The following is a 23,888-nucleotide window of genomic DNA, read 5'->3' as shown; positions in this document are numbered from 1 at the left end:
AGCATCGTGCCAGCCTCCAGTTCTTTGCTGCCTTTACTTCCAATGTGGGAGGAAAGAAAACCGTTAACTAAAACACCCCGCGCATTCCCATTACCAGCTGAACTGCTATCAATCAACTGAAACCATGGTCGGGGGGGGGGGGGGAGGGAGAGAAGGTGTCAGACGGAGGGGCGGGGAAAGAGGCGGAGCGACGATCGGAGAGCCGGAGCATCGATTGGAGGAGTGGGGCAAGGGGCGTGACATCTTTCGGGTGGGCGGTGAAAGGGGCGGGGCATCAGGCGGAGCCGGATCGAGCCTCGGTTTGGTTGAGGGAGCCGGTTTGCACGCGTGTTCTTTCCCTCGCGCTTCCGTTGACAGGAAGCTCCTGTCAGTTGGTGAAATAGAGATCAAGGCCGGATGTGTTAGAGGAACAGTTTCTTTTTCAGATTGAATCTTTTTTAGATTATACGATATCCAGTTACCTATAGAATATATAAGAACTTTTTCCGTCGCCATTGTGAGGACTGTATGCGCCGTGATATTATAAAAAAAGTTATTTGGACTTGAGACTTTTTTGGATTGAGTTTTAAGCAAAAGGGGAGGGAACCATCATATTGTATTTGTTCCCTTTCTGCACCTGCTATGATTGCAATTCGGAATCAGTTGCAAAAAGATGTTTTCACACCGCAAGAAGAGAGGTTGCTGGGTTTGGTGTTCGTCTGGAAAGCTGGAAAAAAACGAAAAAACTGCATTTTGTGCGCCGCAGGTGCGTGACCTGTGTAATAGTGAGATGCATCCGTTACAAGCGATTGCTGCTCTTGTTTGGTTTGACGTTTTATGCTGGGAGCAGGTCCATCATGCAATTTCCGTTAAGAGAAGTTTTAGTTTTATGCACCCTGTTTCTCACAGCCCAAATTCTTGATACCTTCAATTACTTAGTACTCCCACGTGTCTGCCTACCTGTCTTGAAATGCCAGGTATAAGAAATAGAATCGCTTGACAACTACTGACTTGGAGATGGGAATGCTTAAGCAATCTTCCAATCTGCAAACTTCCATTCATCAGCTGTATTTGATCCGAGGGTGTGCTTATTTAAATAAGACGTGGCCCGAAGGGGATGGGTCAAGTTAAGCACCCTAACAGCAAAATAATAGATTAATGACATAAATGCTTCGTGGCATTTCCGATTTATTAATAACATTACCATGGAAGATTTGGTAGATTTACTTTGTCAAAACTTAGCCAATGCATAACTTTGATCTTTGATTAATTTGATCTGAGTTGATTAATCAGATTTGCCCGAAAAGCGAGAAATTTGAGGAGGGGAGTGGTATTTGTTAAAAAAAACACCTCAAAACCTTCCATACATTTTATATTGAAAGGCATAGTTATATGGAATATTTTTTGGAATTAAAATATCTAAAGTTTCCTGACCACTAGACTTTTGAATATTGGTGTTTGTGGCTGACAGTATCCCTTGATTCTTGAGAAGTTTCCTATAGGTAATGCAGACTGTTAATTGGAATCAGTCTCAGAGTTGATCCAGAACCATCAATCTGAAGAATGTACGCGACTGGTCTTATTGCAACTAAAACTGTGCAAGTGGCTTATTTCTTCGAGATACTGTAGAAATGAATGCCAACTGGCAAAGGTTAATTGGATTGTTGCAGCAGCAACTTAATCTAAGGACTAGCATTCTATATATACTTTTTAAAGCATTTTTGAATGTTTTCTCAAATATACAAGAGTCACTGTCCAGAGTCCCACATACACTTTCCAATGCACTTGCACTTCTTTCAATTTAGCATACTGTTTTTGCTGCTCACAATTTGGTCTTTGCTAGACTGGGGACCCAAACACAGGTTGGGTGGTGGCTTTGCAAAACATCTTATGTTCAGTGCAGAAGTATGACCCTGCATTTCTGGTTATCTTTCATTTTAAATCTTTGCCTCAGCCCCACTCTGGCCTCTCTGTGGCTGGCCCCCTACTATATGCTTGTCAGACTCAATGTAAGCTCGAGGAACAGCACTTCATCTTTCACGAAGGCACTGAGTAGCCTTCCAGACTCAACAATGAATTCACCAATATCTAATTATAACACCTATCCCCATTTTTTCAGACAGCAGCAGTTGGTAATGATGCAATTTTCGACTTTACACCCCTTCCAGGCCCATCTGTTGTTTCTTTATTTATCCCATTACCATTTCATTTTGCATCCTTTTTGTCAGTTAATTTGCCCTGTCTCCCACCCTGTCACACATCTTCCCTTTTTACTTTAGCCCATTTCATTTTCCCTGCCTCTGTATTTGCTTAAAAGCTGTTCCAACTCTAATTTTATCCAGTTTTGACGATACGCCATCACATGAAACATCAACCACTTCTTGTGCTTTCCCTCCTCCTGCCCTCACCCCCCCCCCCTTTTCCTGCCCTCACCCCCCCCCCCTCCTCCTGCCCTCATCCCCCCTCCTCCTCCTGCCCTTATCCCCCCATTCTTCTGAATGACCCATGCTGGACAGCAAATTTCAGATAATGTGTTGAATTTCCATGTGTAGTTGTTGGAAGTTGCTATCCAAATTGTGCACATATAATAGTAAGTGCTGTTAGCTGCACTGTTACTGTCACATCATTATTAATCCCATGGCTTGTGCAAGGCTTCTGTACTATCAATCGCAGTGCTATTCTTTCCAATCGTAAAATGTAATTGCAACATATGATGTTGTAGGTGTGCACATGGGGGCCTATACTTTCCAGTGGCGTGGCATTCCAAATACAAGGGAGGTGCTTTGTAAAAAGAACCCACCCAGCCTACAACATTCAGATGCCATACCTATTTCTGGGGTCAGTGTCATTTGCATAATCCTGGGAGAAATGGTGTGGGATCTTGCTTGCTGGGTAAAAAATAATTAAGTTAAAAGCTTCTAGCAGTTTAGAGGCAGATGTCAGGATTTGCAAACCAGCACCCTTTTTGCAGGTAGTTCAACAGGAACTAAAATGCACTATTCTGTCATGGGGGTGATACAATTTCTGGTGAGAGAAATGCTGTTTAAGTGAGGAGATTCTTTGGAATGGATGGCTGATTCTATGAATCCTTGTAAAGTATCTGTGAGCTCTAATAATCCACTGCATTGTAGGTGCACACGTACATATTTTATGACAGATTCTTCCACTATTCACTGGAAATGACACAGAAAATTGTGGTGTGTGCTTGTATAACAGTTGATTTTGCTGAGAAAATCTGAGCTATTGACCCTGTATCCAGACTATAATAACACCATGTAAGAAAAAGACAGGCTTTGCTAAAGATCAACTTTTTTTTGCAATCTGTATGCAGTTGTATTATTTCACATGGGCCAGAATTTTGACGTCGGCTTGTAGGGTCGGGCCCGACATGCCGATGCGCAAAATGATGCACGGTGATGTCAGCGTGCGTCCCGACGTCACTGCGCGTCATTTAGATCTTTCGTTCTGCAGGCACGTGCCAGAGGCAGCTGCACACCCGCCAAACTGTTAAAGGCCTGTTAAGGCCATTAAAAAACCAATTAAAGCAATTATCAACGCTGCCCATCCAACCTTAAGATTGGCGGACAGGTGAAGAGCCCAAGCGGTCTTTGCGTTTTTCAGGAAACCTCATCCATGGGTGGGATGAGGTTTCCTGAAGGTTTTATGAAATAAATAAATACATTTTTGCACAATTCATAAACATGTCCCCTCATGTGACAGTCTCACATTTACACATGTCCCACATGAACTGGGACATGTGTAAATGATTTTTATGTTTCTTCATTCTAGAATTTCAATATGTACTTAATCTCCCTGAGGCAACTCCATGCCTTGGAGATTTCTGTGTTCTTTCGCACACATGCGCAAAGGAGCACAGGCTCCAATTTGCCCTCTTTCCCCCGCCTGCACAAGAAGCATTGAGCGCTACCGGCCGTGTGTCACGCTGGGCAGGCCTTAATTTGTCCGCCCACGTAAAATGGCGGCGTGGAGCCGATCGTAGGCAGCGATCACCCCGCGCCCACTCCTGACCGGCCCGCCCGACATGGGGAAAATTCTCCACCTGATCTTAATGATTACAACAGGTGCCACCGCTCTGCATTATGCTGGGCAGCTTGTAGAATAACTCTTGTTGGTGTACCTGATCATCTAGAGCATTGGTTCTCAAACTGGAGAGAGAGAGAAAAACACAAGAGGCAGAAAGAGGAGGAAGGAAAAAAAGACAGGCCACTTGCTTTGTATAAATTAATGGTACTGAGTGTTAGCCTCGCACAAATAACTGATAAGAGGTCCACTCCCGAAGCTCTGAGCACCATTTCTGGTAATGGTGCCTCAGTCGCCATGATTTTCAACGATGAATCTCGCATTTACTTTTGGTAGATGGGAAGATGGGACTCCAGTTGCTCCTGTGGTTGCATTCAATTTCAAAGTCATGGAGTGGGCAAGCATTATAGTAATGCTGTCTGACCTGAGTGCATTTCCAGTATTTTCAGTTTATGTTAACCTTATGTTGATTTGATTTTTGAAATTGTAGAAAATCTGTCAATGTGATGTACTTAAATCTTCCGCTATGTTGCAATAATACAATTTCATTGAATGAAAGCTGAGAAACTGGAATGGATTTGCACAGGTCTGTAAAATATTCCGAGACTTTCATGGCCAAATAGGTACTCTAATTGAATTGGAGGGAAGGAAACTCTTCTATTTATGGGAAGTTTTTTTTTAAATTTAAAGTAGCAACCTGCCTCTAATCTAATAAATGCGTAAATAAGTGAACATATTGTTGATTTTGATTTAGCCAACAACAGTTTGTATTGGATGTGATGTATGAACTGATTATGTACGTACATGCCATTCCAACAATCTTTAAACGTATTACATGCAGTTCACTTGGCATGCATTAGAATGTGAATGGAATTACATATCTTTTATTTGTGGCTTGTCCGGTCTGTCTCATTGCTGTCTACATTAATGAAATTGTTTCTTAAAATTCATTCATGGGATGTGTGCATCGCTGGCTAGACCAGTATTGATTGCCCTTGAGAAAGTGGTGGTAAGCTGCCTTATTGAACCATTGCAGTCCATGTGGTATAGGATCCAGGCATTTAAGAGTCAACCACATTGCTGTGGTTCTAGAGTCACGCGTAGGCCAGACCACGTAAGGACAGCAGATTTCCTTCTGTAAAGGGCATTCGTGAACCATATAACAATGTTTCATGGTCATCATTAAACTTTTAATTCCCGATTTTTATTGAATTCACATTCCACCATCTGCCATGGCAGGATTCAAACCTGGGTCCCCGGAGCATTATCCTGGTTCTCTGGATTACTGGTCCAGTGACAATACACTACGCTACCGCCTCCCCTCAAATTGCAACTATACCTCATTACCTGTTTTCTTAAAAGCATTATTAAAACACCACTTTGATTGCAGTGATTCAAGAAGGTAGCTCACCACTACTTTTTCAAGGGAAATTAGAGATGAACAATAAATATTAGCCTTGCCAGTAATGCCCAGACCCCATGAAAAAAAAGAAAATATATGCAGCAACTCTATCATAAATGTTGTATGGTATTATAATTTATATTTGCATGCCCATGAGTGCTAACACATTTTAGGCGGGGGTCCTTCAACCAAAAGGGTCTGACAGCCACTGACCTAAAGAAATTGAGCAGTCAAGTACATGATATACTTAAACAAAAACAAAAAAAGCTGGAAAAACTCAGCATGTCTGACAGCATCTGCGGAGAGGAACGCAGTTGACGTTTCAAATCCGTATGACTCTTCATCAGAACTAAGGAAATAGAGAAATGAGATGAAATATAAGCTGGTAGAGGGGGGTGGGACAGGTAGAGCTGGATAGAGGGCCCGTGATAGGTGGAGGCAAAGAAGAGATTGCCAAAGGTGTCATACACAAAAGGACAAAAGGGTGTTGACAGTGGTGATATTATCTAAGGAATGTGCTAATGGGGACAATAAGGGTAGCAAGCAGGACAAGCAAGTGGCAGATGGCCCTAGTGGGGGTCGGGTGGGGGGAAGGGAAGGGATCGAAATGGGCTAAAAGGTGGAGATAAAACAATAGATCAAAATAAATTTAAAAATAGGTGGGAAAAGAAATATTTTTTTTTTTAAATTATAAATTATTGGAAAAAGGGGGATCGGAAAGCGGGTGGGAATGGAGGAGAGAGTTCATGATCTGAAGTTGTTGAACTCAGTATTAAGCCCGGAAGGCTGTAAAGTGCCTAGTCGGAAGATGAGGTGCTGTTCCTCCAGTTCGCGTTGAGCTTCACTGGAACATTGCAACAGGCCAAGGACGGGTGTGGGCATGAGAGCAGGGTGATGTGTTGTAATGGCAAGTGACAGGGAGGTCTGGGTCATGCTTGCGGACAAACCGAAGGTGTTCCGCAAAGCGGTCACCCAGTCTGCGTTTGGCCTCTCCAATGTAGAGGAGACCACATTGGGAGCAGAAACTGGAGGAACAGCACCTCATCTTTCGACTAGGCACTTTACAGCCTTCCGGACTTAATATTGAGTTCAACAACTTCAGATCATGAACTCTCTCCTCCATCCTCACCCCCTTTCCGATCCCCCTTTTTCCAATAGTTTATAATTTTTAAAAAATATATTTTTCTTTTCCCACCTATTTTTAAATTTATTTCGATCTATTGTTTTATCTCCACCTTTTAGCCCATTTCGATCCCTTCCCTTCCCCCCACCCCACCCCCACTAGGGCCATCTGCCACTTGCTTGTCCTGTTTACTACCCTTAATGTCCCCATTAGCACATTCCTTAGATAATATCACCACCGTCAACACCCTTTTGTCTATGACATCTTTGGTAATCTCGTCTTCGCCTCTACCTATCACTGGCCCTCTATCCAGCTCTACCTGTCCCACCCCCCTCCCCTCAACCAGTTTATATTTCACCTCATTTCTCTATTACCTTAGTTCTGATGAAGAGTCATACGGACTTGAAACGTCAACTGTGTTCCTCTCCACAGATGCTGTCAGACCTGCTGAGTTTTTCCAGCTATTTTTGGTTTTGTTTCAGATTTCCAGCATCTGCAGTATTTTGCGTTTATCACATGATATACTTATGTTACTTCTATGCTAATGTTCATAGATTAGCAAAAATGATCTTGTTAAGTAGCATATCCAGAGTTGAGCAGTATTTTCAAAGTAACATAATGATCATTTTGTTAACTTTGCAGGTATTGAATCAATCTACTGATGATGACATTTGAGATATTGGTAGTTGAAGAAACCTGACAGTTGCTGTAGCTGAGCCCTGAAGGGCTTTTAGATTTCAGCAGCGTATACTAGTGTTGATCGTTAGCATAACATTATCATCCTTATTTGCAGGTTATTTGTCATGTTTTGCCTTGGCTGTCGTGAAAGGCTGATCATGAATAATCAGGCAGGACTGATTCTACAGCTCACTTCCTCAGTAATATCCATCATAGTGGAAAATGCTACTAACATTGTAGGAACACATCACCTCCACTCTATGGTGTTATACCGAAATTCGAGTTGTTTCTCGGCTGTTACTTTTTCCTTCTGATATCCGCTACAGAGTTCAAAGGACAAGTTGCCCACCTCTCAGTTGGTGATAGGTGGCCTATGGAGTAGATAGATTCAAACCCCGATTTATTTAGAGAAAAAACAGTTTTGTTGAAGTTGTGATCAATACTTTGTTTTCTGCTTCAGTGTTCAGAAATTGATTTTGGTCTTCTGTACATCATTGAATGAGGATGTCTTGTGGCACAGTGAGTAGCATCTCTGCCTCTGAGCCAGAAGCTCTGGGTTCAAATCCCACTCCAGGACTTGATGGCTGAGGAAGACGCATTCATAACGTGGCCATATAGGTTGAGTATCAACTTATAAACCCTTCCAACCAATGCCAATGGCAGGTGGTAGGGATGGGAGAGATTCCTGATCAGCCATGTGATGGAAAGAAATTGGAGCCTCTACCATCATTATTCACAGCTCCAGGCTACAGCATGTATGTTAAAGTGTATGTTGCCACAGCAACTCTGACTCCTTGGGAGGGGCCATTTGACAGTGGATCAGATTGGTGCCAACAGCACGGGTTTCATTCCTGTTCTGGCTGGTGCGGTGGAGGTCGTGGCACTGTGGGTCAGGCCTGCTTTCAGGCAGAGAACTTGAAGATGAATATTACCCAATAGAATAGCGTTATCTATCGCTTGGATAATACATAAAAGATCAAAGAGAATTATATAGAAAACACAACTGAAATACAATAGGAATTGTACATTCCCCAGCATGGGCTGATGCTTTTGATGGAATCTGAGCAAACCGAGTTATATGAAGTGTAAAAACAAAAAACTACTGCGGATGCTGGAAATCCAAAACAAAAACAGAATTACCTGGAAAAACTCAGCAGGTCTGGCAGAGTTCTGTTGAAGGGTCATGTGGACTCGAAACGTCGACTCTTTTCTTCTCCACCGATGCTGCCAGACCTGCTGAGTTTTTCCAGGTAATTCTGTTTTTATATGAAGTGTAGTCCGCTTACAAAGATGAGCTTATAGCATTTATATGACAACCATCTGAGATATTTTTCATGCCTTTTCAATAACTGACATTTAAATATGTTGCGGAATAGAATTATATTTTTATATTTCTTTAGAATCTTGATGGGATTGATGTCTTGCCAAAAGGTGGAATAATTTTATTTTTTGCTGAACTTCAGTAGCTTAAAAGACCAAGGAAAGTGTAGTTGGGAATAGATTGATTAAAATGTCTCCTCTCTAACCCTTAAATCCCATTATTTTCCTTTTCTTTTGAGACCTATCATTTGAGATCTCTACAGAGAAAAGACTGCCGATAACGTTACAGGTCTTTCTTTCCCTAATGCAAATTGGAAGGTCTCTGAGCTATTGTTTCCTGATTTAAATGATTGTGTCAAATGAGACAAATAGGTGACAGGATTTTTAGGCCCTGATGAGGACAGGAATGAAGAAGGGTGGTGTGCCAGAAATTACTCTCAGGAAAGGAGAATGTGGGAGATGGCAACCCACTTATTTTGGGAATGAGACTAACAAGCTCATTGTCAGCTCATTGAGGGGCCAGTTTGGGTTTTTGGTGGGGTGCACAAGTGCATGTTGGGTAAGCATTAGGCCATGCGTATGGGAGTGGCAAAGCAAGGTGAGCCAGTCATGGCCGACCCATCAACTTATTTAGGTCATCAGAGGGAGCATGGCTGAGAAAGGCACTCAGCCATTGGCAAACAAATACCATTGTGTAGAGGTTGTGGGTAGAGTGGTCTGTACATGCTTGGGCAGTGCAGGGAGTCATAACTCTCCTGACATCGCAAGGGCATAAAAGGAGTGGTTGGGGCTGGGGGCAGGGGTGGCATGGTTGGGGGTGGCAGGGTGTGCCGTGTTAGGCGTCCAGACATTATTGGGAGTCCAGCTGAGTGCAGGGAAGGCATTAGCTGGTAATGGGAGCACAATTCTCAGATCTTGGATCTATTGGTGATGAGGATCAACAAAAGAAGGAAGAGGTGATGGATAAGGGACGGGAAGTCAAAGGAAGCCAGCATAGGAGCTACTGACAAAGACAGAACTAAGAACTACCTGGAGATGTTGGAGAACAAGTGCTACATGAGACTGCGGCTATCTTGACAATTGGTCACATAGATTTTGCCCTCTTGGCAGAAGATGTCACACCTTACCATGCCTTCAATATGCTTCCTATACAAAGTCATTGAGGCCTTCAATCTCCCATACTCGAGGGAAACAGCATGTTCTCACAAGTTAACAACCAGAAGTCCTGAAACCAGACTTTCCCCTCAGAGGTCAGATGACGGGTTCAAATCCAGGTCACAAACCCAACTCCATCACCAGCTTGCCAGGAAGTATGATTTTCCTGGAGTTGGGGCCTTAATTGGTCTGCAGATGGGTCTTCTGACCGATTAGGCAGAACTGAGGCAGGCCGACTCCGGAGTGGCAAGTTAAAAGGCCCTCTGTTCTGCTGGAGAATCCGGACCTACTGTCCTATAATCATTCTGTCTCTAATTATGCTTCCTACCCTTAGTTGGCCTTTCATTACCCAGAGAGCTGGTGGAGTAAGCACAATCAGCTGCCTCCTCATTATCTGACATCCTGTAATGCAGTTCTGAATGTCAGCAGAAGTTATGATCTAATATCTGCTCTTAGGGTTTATGTAACTGAAAAAGCTTGCATTTAACTTAATTTCAGGTTAGGCAACTGTGAAAGATACAAGCTTTATTCATACCATCCTTGGAGAGTTGCTACATTCAAATGATCAGGGGATGTACTCAGCAAATTTGTTTCCACGAACATGGGTACGGATGAACTATTTAAATTTCTTTAAATGTGAATTATTTTAACAGAATTAGTGCATACAAGCAGAAACTGCATCAAATTTAGTCACTTTAAACAGTAATTAAAATGTAGGTTATTACTAGAAGCTATGTTTAAAACATAAATTTAAAACTGCTTAGTTATCAAAGGTTAAGTGCAATACAGGGAGAATTAGAATTTAAACCTGTTAAGTACTGAGAGGGAAAACCATTTTACTTATCTTTTAAAACTCTTCCCGTCTCCATCTCATGGCTTGCCTCCATGCAGCCTCACTGATAATTACAAAACTTTCCAGAGATGAGCCCACAATAACATAAATTAGCTCGTTAATAGAGGTGGGCTTGTTTGAGGCCTGCTTCCTTCCCTGCCCTTGGAAAATGGCAGAGAGCAGAAATGGAGACAAGATTTCTGCTATGCCGATCGGTGGCCATTTTGTTTGCTGTCCGGCCTCTATTCCATCCAATTGGGGACAGGAAAATGCCGGCCCTGGTTTCATTCTAGTGGGTCTGCACTCCATCCAATCCGAGGCCAATAAATCCTTCCTAAGGTGCAGTGCCCAAAATTGAACTCGGTACTCCCAAATGGATTTGACCCAGGTACTATACAACTAATCTAAACTATTACTTGCTTCCTTTTGTATTCTAGCCCCCATGAGGTAAAGGCCAACTTTCCATTTACCTTTTTGATTGTTTTTATGTACCAACCAAGACATGCATCCTAAAGTTTTTTTTTAATCTTGCAATCACCATGTTTCTACCATAACAAGAAATAAATTAATGGAATATAAATTAAAACTAAATTAGAAAGTTCTAGTACAGTAATCTGGTAGTTTCAAGGTCATTATTACTGGTACTAGGTTTTTTTTAAAATTCTAGATTTATTTAATTAACTAAATTTGAATTCCCCAGCTGCTGTGGTGGGATTTGAACTCATGTCTTTGGAATATTAGCCTAGGTTTCTGGATTACTCAGCCTGTAATATGGCCACTCTGCTACCTATACCCATAAATTCAGTTTTGCCTCAATTTGAGTCAAAAATGACAGCAATTTCTAATATTAATGGGCTTGTCAGCTTGGAAGGAGATGCTTCCTTCTATAGTGGAACTAGGCCTGTAATTATTGTGATGCTGTACCTATTAGTGGCACAAGTAATTTAACAATATGTTACTCCAACAGCATATTAGACCATAATACTGGACTTTGTTGGGTACTGGTGTGTCTGTAAAGGAAAGAAAAAGCTACATTAATATTTCAAAGAAAGTTTTAATATAACATTCCTTAGCCCTTTCTTCAATACCTTGTACTTACACTACTTGCTTACACAACTGACTGCATTTCAGAGTAATATATCATGAGTGTATCACTTTGGAACATTTCTGAAAGACATGGGAATTTGCATAAATTTTTGAAATCATTGTATTTGTATTTCCTCGAACCAAGCAGCATAATAGTGAATCTGCACTGTTCCCACTCTTCTGCGTCAATGTGCTTCCTATGCTGTGGAACCCAAAACTGCATAAAGTACTACAACTGTGATCTTACAAAGGTTTTATATTCATTCAATTTTATATTCTGACATAATAATATGAGAAAAAACCTTTTTACACAGCAAGTGTTTAAGGTCTCCCATTCCGAACTCCTTCCCTTCCCCGAACTCCTTCCCTTATACCTTCCTCCCTCCCTTACTCATGCCTCCCCTGTTGCCGCATTCTCCCCTGTTACACCTCCCTACATACTCCCTCCCTAATCCCAACCTCAACCCCTCCTAATACCTTCGTTCTCCCCCTCCCAACCTCAACTCCATTGACACCTTTGTTCCCCCTTCCCAACCTCCAGAGAAATGCCATCCAGTGCAGGAAGAATATGAATGATCACATCTGCACTGCCAAGTCAACCTTCAGCTCACTTCATTCTTTCACTCTCATAATGGCATTATGCACTCAAAGCATCACACAGCCCAGGGATCTCTCACAATATGGGCAGGGAAGATATCAGCATTGAAAGCCTATTCACGAGCAGCTGACCCATCATCCTGCACAAACAGTATCTTCGGGGGGGTGGGGGGGAGGCAGTGGTGCTGAGCAATATATAGGAGGCAATGCATGCTTCCCAACCTCTGCTCCATCCCTTCACATCACATCCCATCCATTTGAAGACCTATCACAGCGTTCACATGCACCCTCCACCAGCACAGAGATGCACACCGCCGTGGGTCATATTTTTAGATTAGGGGTCACATTCTGGGGAACACCTCACTAACACGTCTCCACAGTAGTCGGAGACAGTGACAGTGCAGGTCTCTGGCACTCGGACAACTGCTGGAGAACAGCCAGCCGCTAAGTCTGAGTCAGATGATGAGACTCTGGAAGTAGCCGTTGCAAACATGCTGGAGATGCAGAGACAGGCGGCAGAACATCAGGCAGAGTTGCGAGAGACAGTCAACAGACTAGAGTGAAGGATGGAGGAACCCATCCGCATTCTGTCTGATGTCGTGGCTCCGACATGTGGGCGCCTCTAGGTCTCCCTGGGAAGGGTAGCGGTCGCCTTGAAGACCTCCTGCCAGATTTGCGCTCAGACTTGCACTCCATTGCTATAGACATTGGTGGGATCAATCAGTGGCTAGGCAAGAGGGAAATGGGGACAGCTGGACCTCCCTCCATATGCCCCTTCTCCGCAAGGCCTCAGGCAGGGGTCCCCGGGCACCTGCAGGGAGAAGGACCAGCAACTGGGTACCCCGGGGCCATCCACTCAGGTGATTCCGCAAATGTTCAGCCGATCCAAATCCCCTCTGTCTGTGACCCATCACCTCTGGCTGCACAGGCCGAGGAGGTTGCATCTGCCTCACAGCAGGGCAGGCCAGGGCTCTCCAGGCCTCAGTCCTCCAGAGCACGCCCGCCAAAGTCATCAAAGACAACAGGACGTAACAGTGATCAGGCTGCCTCCACCTTTGCTGCAGATGTTGGGGTTGCACCAAGACATAGCAGTAGGGTTAGAAAGATTATGAAATCTTGATATCACTTTTAAGTCACGAGTGGTCACTCACTGTATATATCATGCACCTTTGTAAATACATTGGCTGTTCATGACAATGGTCTCATCGTTTGAATGCGTCATTCATATCCACATATGTGATCTCTTATTGCGAGGGTGACCCAAGTTCCCACTCCGTGATTGCCCTCCTTTGTGAGCCTCACATTCTTGTGATGTCTAGCTGACTCTTGTTAGTTACTCGTCCCTTGTCTAATATCAGGGAGATGTGTTAACCTCTTTATTGAAAGTGACTGCAAATTGCTTTAGGAAGTGATATTCATGAAAAGACACCATGTAGTTATGCGTGCTCAATTGCATTTATGTTTTACCACTTGTCTCATCATCAAATAGCTTTCTTCACTGTTTGTGCCAAAACACAAGACCTGCAGCCATGATGGTCTCTCCAGCCATGTGTGCATCTCTGTGGCAGCAAGAAGTGTCTCATTTAGAATGCCACGACTGCATTAAGTCCACTTGACACAGGCTTTGCCCTGTCGTGCTGCCTTTTACTTCCCAGAGCAGTTACATATACTTTGGCTACTGACCTTTCTAAAGATTAGGACCTGGTGAAACATGAGGGTCCAAGCCCAGTGCTGACATTGCTCTCAATGTTAGTGGTTGTAAAAGCCTTTCAGATCAATGGCATGTCACTAATACGTAGGAGAAATGTGCTCGGTTACCCATGCCTGCACTTTACTCTTCCTGGAACCTTGTGGCTATGGGTGTGTCACGAACACGTCTTCCGCATCTTGTGGTTTCGATCACATCCTCATGTGGAATCTCCCCATCATCGCCCTCTTCAGGTTCCTGCCCTTCCAGTTCTTCATTATACGAGGAGTTCTCAGCCTGCTTCATGTCTCCCAGGGACTATGACTGCTTTTCACTCAGCTTTCTGGCTCCTTAATGAATGACCACAAGGTCGTCTCCCTTCACTGACCCCACCCCCCCGATTCATGAGTCTCTGCAACCCTACCCTCTTGTGCAAACCTACCCCCCAGCACACTCATGAGTCTCTGTGCAACCCTTCCCTTGTGCCACACTAACCTCCCCCCCACTTTCGTACTCTGGGGTCTGCTTGGAACCCTCTCCTTCAAGCAAATTGAATCTCATCCTCCCCCTTTTGTGTCTGCATTTTACTGTTTCATGTCGGACTCCAACATCCCCCATCCCCAATCTTCCATCTGCCTGTCATAATTTCCTCCCACCTCCAACCCTACCAAGCCCCCTTCACCTTCTGTCATCTTCTCTCCGCCCCCCGGCTCTGCCTCCCTGGTCACCATGCTAGTCTCTGTTTTAGAGTGCAGCCCTGCCTGAGACTCCATGCACACAATGCTGTACTGCCCGAGTAGGGGTGCAGACCAGCTCAGCGCCCTAGGGAAGCCACGGTAAGCAGCCCAGCTCAATGCCCAGGGCAACCACTGTTAGCAGCCCCACCAGCGTGGGCTAACGCTGGCATCACTAAGGAACCGGAGCAGCGCTGTTGCAGGTAAGCTTTGAATATTGCACTCACCTCGAAGTCACAAGTGAAGCTGATGGACAGCTGCATGCCACTTAGCTGTGATTTAGACTGGTCTAATTTCGTGCTGGTGTGGCACGTAATTGGGAGATGGAACGTGGTTCTGGCAAGTTGCATTTTTAATGATTATTCATGACATGCTAATGCATGCAAATAACATTCCCGACATGGATCAGCGGGAAAGCCAACCCACCATCATCCCATCATTAAAGTGGCGAGGGGAAAATGCCGACTCGTTTTTCTGTCAACCGAGAACCTGACTCACTCCGAATTTTCCACCCTCGCTGGTGAGAACGGAAAATTCTGCTCTTCCTCTGTGTATTGTAAACTATTTTTTCTTAGCTGTTATAGTTGCTATTAGCCTACACTAGTCAAATAGCCCTTCATTTTTATTTACTAATTTTACAAGCATTTGGGTAGGATATTTGGAGGCTAGTATTTATTTTTATTTGAGGCTGACTGTCTTACTCGTAGGTATGTTTAAGTTGGTCAGTGCCTGGAATGGAAATAACTATAATATTGACAGTAAATGTGGTTTATTACAAAATATCCAAGCTATGTAAGTTTTATGACATTTTTTTCAGCCATTAAGTTCTCCTGCATGTCATGTCCTTCCCCAGAAAGTGTTGCCTTTTCCCTCCGAGTCTCCTGAGGAATTTGACTTTTCACTAGCTCAGGTGTAGTCCATGGTACAGAAATCCTCTGGCACCTTTCACACAGAAACTCAGACTATGAAAAATAACAGCTTACATTTATACTGCGACTTTAATGACCTCAGGATGTCCCAAAGCACTGAATTGTAGTTACTGCACTAATGTAGGTACCAGCAACCAATTTACTTACAGCATGCTCCCACAACCAGCAGTGTGATAATGGTCAGATAATATGTTTTTGTGATGTTAATTGGGGGATAAGTATTGGCCAGTACATTAAGGATAACCATTGTACTGATTGAAATAGTGCCATTCACCTGAGGGGACAGCTGGGGTCTCAGTTTAACATCTCATTTGAAAAATGGCACCTCCAACAGTGAAGCACTCCCTCAGTACTGCACTGAAATGTCAGCCTTGATTTTTTTTGTGCTTAAGTCCTGGAGCGGAACTTGAAACTACAACTTTCTGACTCAAGAGGTGCGAGTGCTACCAACTGAGCAATAGCTGAATGGATTTAGATTTTTGGACTGTGAATAGGGTATAACTGCCAACCCTCTGGTGTTGTCCCATTCAAAATGTTCACTTGACTAATAATCAAATACAGGACCTTTGGTGGATTTTCCCTTTTCTTCAGAAGCATTGAAGCCAATTGTAATACTGTAGCTGCTTCAAAATTGGAATATGTCCCAGACAATGAACCTGGAATCCTCCTGATGTTTTGCAACCCAATGCTATGTTGATTGAAAGATTTACTGATCTATAATGGGAGCCTGATTTGTCTGTATTGAAAATATTGCTTTGTCGAAATGGAAATAAGTATGTTACTGATGTTTTTCTTAATCAATATAATTGTAAGAGGCAATAGTGCAGGAGAAACAGAATTTGAATCCAGTTACAGGACTGGCATACAATGTATATCTAATTTGATCTTGAATACCAGTTCTCAAGGATGTTGCCTACTTTGTCATTTGCCATAATAATTTAGAAGTTCTACCTGCTGATCTTTCGGAGCTAAGAACACATTGGCTCAACAGACACAATTCCATCCCCTCGAGACATTCAACTGATCTTTTAGGGTCATCCAAATGTTAAATTTTGAACTTTGGAAATTCAGCTCAAATTTATTTAATAGCAACAAGCAGTCTGCAGTTGCCAGCCACTAAACACCAGCAGTAATCTTGAAGAGGTCAGTCTACAAATGGGATGTAACAGCAAATACATATCCTGTTGTCAGTTTGTTACAATCTTACCATCATAAATGGTATTTATAGTGGCACACACATTTATCAACTCATTCTGACAACAGTCTGGCCAACAGATTCCAATAATTCGAACCAAAATACTTTTTTTTCCATCTGCTATTTTCTTCCTTGAGAACTCATACCAATGTCCAAAATAAGCTTTTAACAAGTTGTTTAAAAAATATATATATATATATCCCACAATAGCAGAATTACATTTATTAGTTAAATTACTTTTCTAATGCCTTCATTAAAATATGTGCTTGAAAGCCTCAGCCTTTCCCACAAACCTCGTCTTGGGAACGCACCAGACAGCATATTTCATGATTTTTGCTTTAAGTTGAGTAAGAGTGCAACATTGTTATTGTTACCTTTGTGGTAGCTCTATGGTCAATTGTACAAGAAAACTCAGTCTCTGGTATCTACAGGTAGAGTGCAAAGGACGCCGAGAAAGACGTCAACAAGGCTGGAGACAAGGAGGTCCTGCCGAATTTAACAGCAGGACTTCATTATCATTTTTTGGATGTACTTCCTGCCCAGCTGCCAGCCAAAATGATAGCCTAGTCTGTGGCTGTAAGGGAAAACCAGCAGCAGGAGGGTACAGCAAAGGACTTTTTGGCTGGTCCCCATCAAGCAGAAGAGGGGGAAGGTTGCCAGTTGTGGCTTGGGAGGGGGTGGGAGAGAGAAGGTTAGCGCTCAAAGCTGTTTGGGGTGGGGGGCGGTGGGAAAGGAGAAAGGCTGGAATTGGTCGAGGGATGGCGGAAGGCACTAGGATTGCTTTAAAAAAGTACTAACCTTGTAGAGCCAGCAACTGTGGCCTCCCTTTCACGACTGGTTTCATGCCCCCTGGTAAAAACACACACAGCAGCAATGAATTTCAAGTTGGGCTCCCAATTGCATTGTGGAAGCCCGATTTAAATATCTTAATCAAGTGTCCTGCCTCTCCACAGGACATTCTGGGCTGAATTTTGGAAGCCCGTCAGGGTGGGAAGGGTGTACCCAGAATTTCTGTGATCCCATCGGCATGCCAGGTTGCTGGTATCTTCCTGCCTCCAGGCCATTTTTAAAAAGTTTTTTTTAAAAGTGCTGAGAGGGCACCTCGAGCTTGAGTGCCTCTTATTGGCCTTTTAACTTCAGAAATCCGTCCTCCATCGGACTTGGTCAGTGAGTGTGCCCTTTGGCCATTAATTGGCCTTTCATTCAAAATTGCAGTGTGCCTGCCATGTTAATGCGTGCAGGGTCCAGACCTTGAAATTATCCCAACGTCAGTGTCTCGACCCAAAAATGAAAACCTGGCCTGCTGATTCTCAAAACCTGCCAGTGTAAAATGGCAACGTACTGGTGAATAAGGGTTGCAGTTTGTGTATTCGACAGTTTGATTGGTCCTCTCGCCTGTTGGGGGTAGCTGCCATTTGGTCAGTGCTGCAAAATATTATTATTGAGGCCCAAAATACTGAAGGTGAAGTTTTGGCAGTAAATGGGCTGGATTTTCAACTGATGGCGAATGAGCAGAAAACCTGATCCAGTATTTGCATATCAATGTGCTTTTTCAGCCTGACTGCACTGTCTGCCTATAATTAGGATCACATTACATGTCATGTGCAAGATTGCAAAATTGAGCTGGCATGTTCACCTTTCACCTGTGCTTTTAACTTTGACATGGTTTAAGGTCAAGTTCAATTGGATGGACTGGATATATGGACTCAATAAAACAACAAGTTTTGTTCTTTCCTAGAGGCAACATAATACAATGATTCTCCATTTCTTTTCTTATGCAGTGTCAACTGATCGTCCATATCAGGCTTCTCTTGTGAAATTTAAAAAAGCTGATAAAGGTGATGTGTACAAACAAGTGGCATGGTGGTCATTTGAGGATCTGCTGGCAGTTGACGGAAAGGATGCAGACAAGGTAAAAGAAGAAATGTTGTTTTATGAACATTGTAAATCAGTGTTAAATGTGAAAGCTAAGTGTTTGTTTTCTTCTTTCTAATTTCTTTCCTCTTCGTTAAGTCTTGTGTTACCGCTAATGTTTTCCTTCTGCACGTGGTTGCTCCATTGGATATTATTCATGTAAGCCATGATAGTAACTGTTGGCAGGCAATTTGCCTGAAGGATGACTCAAGACAACTGTATTTTAATAGGGATTACTGAATAGGGATCAAAAGCAAGAAAGGATTAAGGCCACTGAGTTCAGAAGTACAGTATTGCTGACTCAGCTGAGATCAGATTTGAACCTGGAATCTTCCTGGTCTATATGATTTAACTGTGCAAAGGATAAACTTTCTGGAATTTAGGGTAGATGTATTCTTTGTTTCAAGTCCATATCAGTTATTTACAATACTTTCTAATATAATATAGAAAAGGGGATGAATGAAAATATCCGTCCAGGAAAAAGCAGCCCACTTGATTGGCACCACATCCACAAACATTCACTCCCTCCAGCACTGACGCAGAGTAGCAGCAGTGTGTACCATCTACAAGATGCACTGCAGGAATTCAGTAAGGCTCGTTCAACAGCACCTTCCAAACTCACGACCACTACTTTCTAGAAGAACAAGGGCAGCAGAAAAATGGGAACGCCACCACCTGGAAGTTTCCCCTCCAAGTCACTCACCGTTCTGACTTGGAAATATGTCGCTGTTCCTTCACTGTCTCTGGGTCAAACTCCTAGAACTCCCTTCCTAATAGCACTGTGGGTGTATTTACACCACATTGACTGCAGAGGTTCAAGGAGGCAGCTCACCACCACCTTCTCAAGGGCATCTAGGGATGGGCAATAAATGCTGGCCCAGCCAGCGAAGCCTACATCCCGTGAATGAATTTTTAAAAAAAAAAAATCCATCATCAGGAGTGGCTCAGTGACACCACTATGACTGAGCTGGTTGAGTACCTGAAGCTGCCAGATTGGAATTGGGGTAGATGGTGAGAGAACCCACATGAGGGGAAGCACTATTTGACCTTGTCCTCACCAGTCTACCTGTTGCAGATACATTTGTCCCTGACAATATTGGTAGGAATATTTACCGCATGGTCGTTGTGGAGATGAAGTGCTGACTTCTTTGTGTGGACACACTCTGTTGTATTCTGTGGCACTACCATTGTGCTAAGTGGGTTGGATTCAGAACAGAACTAGCAGTTCAAACTGGGCACCCTTGAAGTACTATGGACATCAGAAGTAGCTGAATTGTATTCCACCACAACCTGTAACCTCTTGTCTCGGCATATCCTTCACTCTACCATTAAAATCAACGCAGGGGATCAAATCTGTTCAAATGAGGAGCATAAAACACCATGTCGAGAACAGCAATAGACCTAACTGAAAATGAGACACCAACCGAATAAAGCTACAAGACAGGACTACATGCATGCTTATCAGTGGAAACAGCATGCTGGGTGAACCCACAACCATTGGATCAGGTCAAAACTCTGTAGTCCTGCCAGATCTAGTTCTGAATTAAACAACTAACTAGAGGGGAGGCTCCACAAACATCCCCACCTCATTGATGGGGAAGCTCAGCAGCTCAGTGTAAAAGACAAGGCCGAAGCTTTCGCAACCATCTTCAGCCAGAAGTGCCAAGTGGATGGTGGATCTTGGCAACCTCCTGAGGTCCCTGCCTTCATAGGTTTCTAGTCTTCAGTCAATTCAATTCACTTCGCATTATATTAAGAAACAGTTTAGCACAATAGCTACAGAAGAGGCTGTAGGACCTGTCAACATCCCAGCTCTTAGGGCTAAAGTCCTGTGGTCCAACATTAATGTGCCTCTAGCCAATGTTCTAATACAGCTGCAACATCTACCTAGCGATGTGAGAAATTATCCAGTTTTGTCCTGTCCATAGAAAGCAGGATAAATCCAATCCTGCCAATTGCCACCCTTCAGCTGACACTCAATCATCATCACTGATAGAAGGTGCTATGACAGTGCTATCAAGCTGCACTGGCCCACTAATAACCAATGCTTAGTTTGGGTTTCGCAAGGATGCCTCTGCTCCAGACCTTATTACATCTTCAGTCTAAATGTGGGCAAAAAAGCTGAATTCCAGAGGTGAGATGAAAGTGACTGACCTTGACATCAAGATAGCTTTGACTGTGTGTGCCACCAAGGAGCCCTTGTAAAATAAGTCAGTGGGTATACTGGGGAAAACTCTTAACTGGCTGGAGCCATACATAGCAGAAAGGAAGATGCATGTGGTTATTGGATGTGAGTTACCTAAGCCCCAAGATATTGCTGTAGGAGTTCCTTGGAGAAGTGTTCATGGTCCAACCATCTTTAGCTGCTTCATTAATGACCATCCCTTTATCATAAGATCAAAAGTGGAGATGTTTGCTGATGATTACATAGCATTCAGTTCCATTCACAATTCCTAATAGCGAAGCACTCTGCACCTGCATGCAGCAAGACCTGGACAACATCAAGGCTTGGGCTGATAAGTGGCAAGTTACCCTCAATTGCTGGGGAATGACCATTTCCAACAAGTGAGTATCTAACTACTTCCCCATGACCTTTAGGGTTTGTATGGGGTAGGTCATGCCTGATGAACCTGAGTGAATTTTCTGAAGAGGTGACTAAAGTAGTAGGCAGGAGATTTTTTTTTTCTTTATTCTTTCAAGGGATGTGGGTGTCACTGGCAAGGCATGCATTTGTTGCCCATCCCTAATTGCCTTTAAACTGAGTGGCTTGCTAGGCCATTGCAGAGGACGCTTAAGAGCCAACCACGTTGCTGTGGGACTGGAGTCACATGTAGGCCAGACCGGGTAAGGATGGCAGATTTTGGCTAAGCGACCCTCCAACTTTTAGACCTCATGACTATGGATTCTTCAGCTCCTTGTTCTGGCTTTGGACATACATTAACTGCTTTTTCCCAGTCTGCTCCCACAGTTTCTGTACAGCTCTTTCCATGTTAACTGTTCAAGTTGACTGCTTTTTGCTATAAAGCCTTTCACTGTGAGGACCACTGTAGGATTCTTCCTATAGCTTCAAGCTAGCCAAATCTTCCAACTTCTTTCCCCCTCACGAGTTATGTCTCCAAATTGAGCTTGAGCCCCCATTTGCATTCTGCACAGTGAATGATAAAGTTAGGTTTTTTTTTGCTTTAAGGTGCAGGCCTAACATTTGTCTCCTTTTTTTCCACCACTTAGTGAGCTTAAACCTACACAAGACAAAAACTGCAACAGCCTTCTGTGAAAAACACCCAAATAAATTAAACAAAGGGTTCTTCTAACTCCCACAACCCCTCTCCATCACAATGTTCCATGCTTTGGAATGATTCAAACAGTAATGCAAAGTAATCAGCTTTACTTTCAGTACAACTCTTTGATTCTGTAACCCATATGAATAATTTATATCTAATGGAGTTTTACCATAAGACATAGGAGCAAAAATTAGGCCATTCGGCCCATCGGGTCTGCTCCGCCATTCAATCGTGGCTGATAGGTTTCTCAACCCCATTCTCCCGCCTTCTCCTCGTAACCTTTGATCCCCTTACCAAGCAAGAACCTATCTATCTCGGTCTTAAATACACTCAATGACCTGGCCTCCACAGCCTTCTGTGGCAATGAATTCCATAGATTCACCACTCTCTGACTAAAGAAGTTTCTCCTCATCTCTGTTCTAAAAGGTCTTCCCTTTATTCTGAGGCTGTGCCCTCGGGTCCTAGTCTCTCCTATTAATTGAAACATCTTCCCCACGTCCACTGTATCCAGGCCTTTCAGTATTCTGTAAGTTTCAATCAGATCCCCCCTCATCCTGCTAAACTCCATCGAGTATAGATCCAGAGTCCTCAAACGTTCCTCATATGTTAAGCCTTTCATTCCTGGGATCATTCTCGTGAAGCTCCTCTGGACCCTCTCCAGGGCCAGCACATCCTTCCTGAGGTACGGGGCCCAGAATTGCTCACAATATTCTAAATGTGGTCTGACCAGAGCCTTATAAAGCCTCAGCAGCACATCCCTGCTTTTATATCCTAGTCCTCTCGAAATAAATGCCAACATTGCATTTGCCTTCCTAACTACCGCGTCAACCTGCAAGTTAACCTTAAGAGAATCCTGGACTAGGACTCCCAAGTCCCTTTGCACTCCAGATTTCTGAATTCTCTCCCCATTTAGAAAATAGTCTATGCCTCTATTCTTCCTACCAAAGTGCATGACCTCACACTTCCCCACGTTGTATTCCATCTGCCACTTCTTTGCCCATTCTCCTAACCTGTCCAAATCCTTCTGCAGCCTCCCCGCCTCCTCAATACTACCTGTCCCTCCACCTATCTTTGTATCATCTGCAAACTTAACCAGGATGCTCTCAGTTCCTTCATCTAGATCATTAATGTATAAAGTGAAAAGTTGTGGTCCCAACACTGACCCCTGTGGAACTCCATAGTCACCGGCCGCCATCCTAAGAAGGACCCCCTTATCCCCACTCTCTGCCTCCTGCCGGACAGCCAATCTTCTATCCATGCTAGTGCCTTGCCTCCAACACCATGGGCTCTTATCTTACTGAGCAGCCTCCTGTGCGGCACCTTGTCAAAGGCCTTCTGGAAGTCCAAGTAGATAACATCTATTGGCTCTCCTTTGTCTAACCTACTCACTACCTATTCAAAGAATTCTAACAGATTTGTCAGGCATGACCTCCCCTTGATGAAACCATGCTGACTTTGCCCAATTTTACCATGCACTTCCAATTATTCTGAAATAATACAACCCTTTTCTTCAGAATTGCTGGCTTTTAACTTCTTTCATCTGGGAACTACATAAATATTTTAAATCTTTTATTAAGATAATGATAGACGCACTGACTCTACCAAGAGGTCCAGAGTTCGGTCATCCATTGTTCAGTGCTTACACTTCTAACTCCCACCTTGTAAGATAAACATAAATCACCTTTTAAATGTAATTAATACAACCTTGTTTGAGTTGCATTCACTTTTAGGTATTTTTTAGCTAGGTTCTTAAACAGGTTTTTTCGGCTATTTTGCATTTTAACACTTGAATCCCCAACCTAAAGTTTTTTTAATTCTTGCATTGAATGTGGGCGTCGCTGGCCAGGCCAGCATTTATTGCCCATCCCTAATTGTCCTTGAGAAGGTGGTGGTGTGCTACCTTCTTGAACCGCTGCAGTGTATATGTTGTAGGAA

The 23,888-nt window shown here is 43.4% G+C and overlaps 1 protein-coding gene across 2 annotated transcripts in view; it reads left to right on the top strand.

Annotated features, from left to right (window-relative positions):
- Window positions 1-310: 310 nt before the first annotated feature.
- The window catches only part of LOC144683742 (exocyst complex component 1-like), a 141,315-nt gene continuing 117,737 nt past the window's right edge, over window positions 311-23,888 (top strand). The window contains exons 1-2 of one of the 2 annotated variants that reach the window (XM_078547083.1): window positions 311-745; window positions 18,540-18,670. In XM_078547083.1, coding sequence (XP_078403209.1) covers window positions 622-745; window positions 18,540-18,670 — 255 coding nt within the window. In that variant the 5' untranslated portion in view covers window positions 311-621. The remainder of the gene's footprint in view (window positions 746-18,539; window positions 18,671-23,888) is intronic. The other variant, XM_078547084.1, reaches the window with a different exon arrangement.

This window comes from Cetorhinus maximus, chromosome 8 (assembly GCF_964194155.1).
Source record: "Cetorhinus maximus chromosome 8, sCetMax3.hap1.1, whole genome shotgun sequence".
Lineage (NCBI taxonomy): Eukaryota > Metazoa > Chordata > Chondrichthyes > Lamniformes > Cetorhinidae > Cetorhinus > Cetorhinus maximus.
Note: the sequence above shows the minus strand (reverse complement) of the source record. Positions and strands in the feature narration are given on the sequence as shown.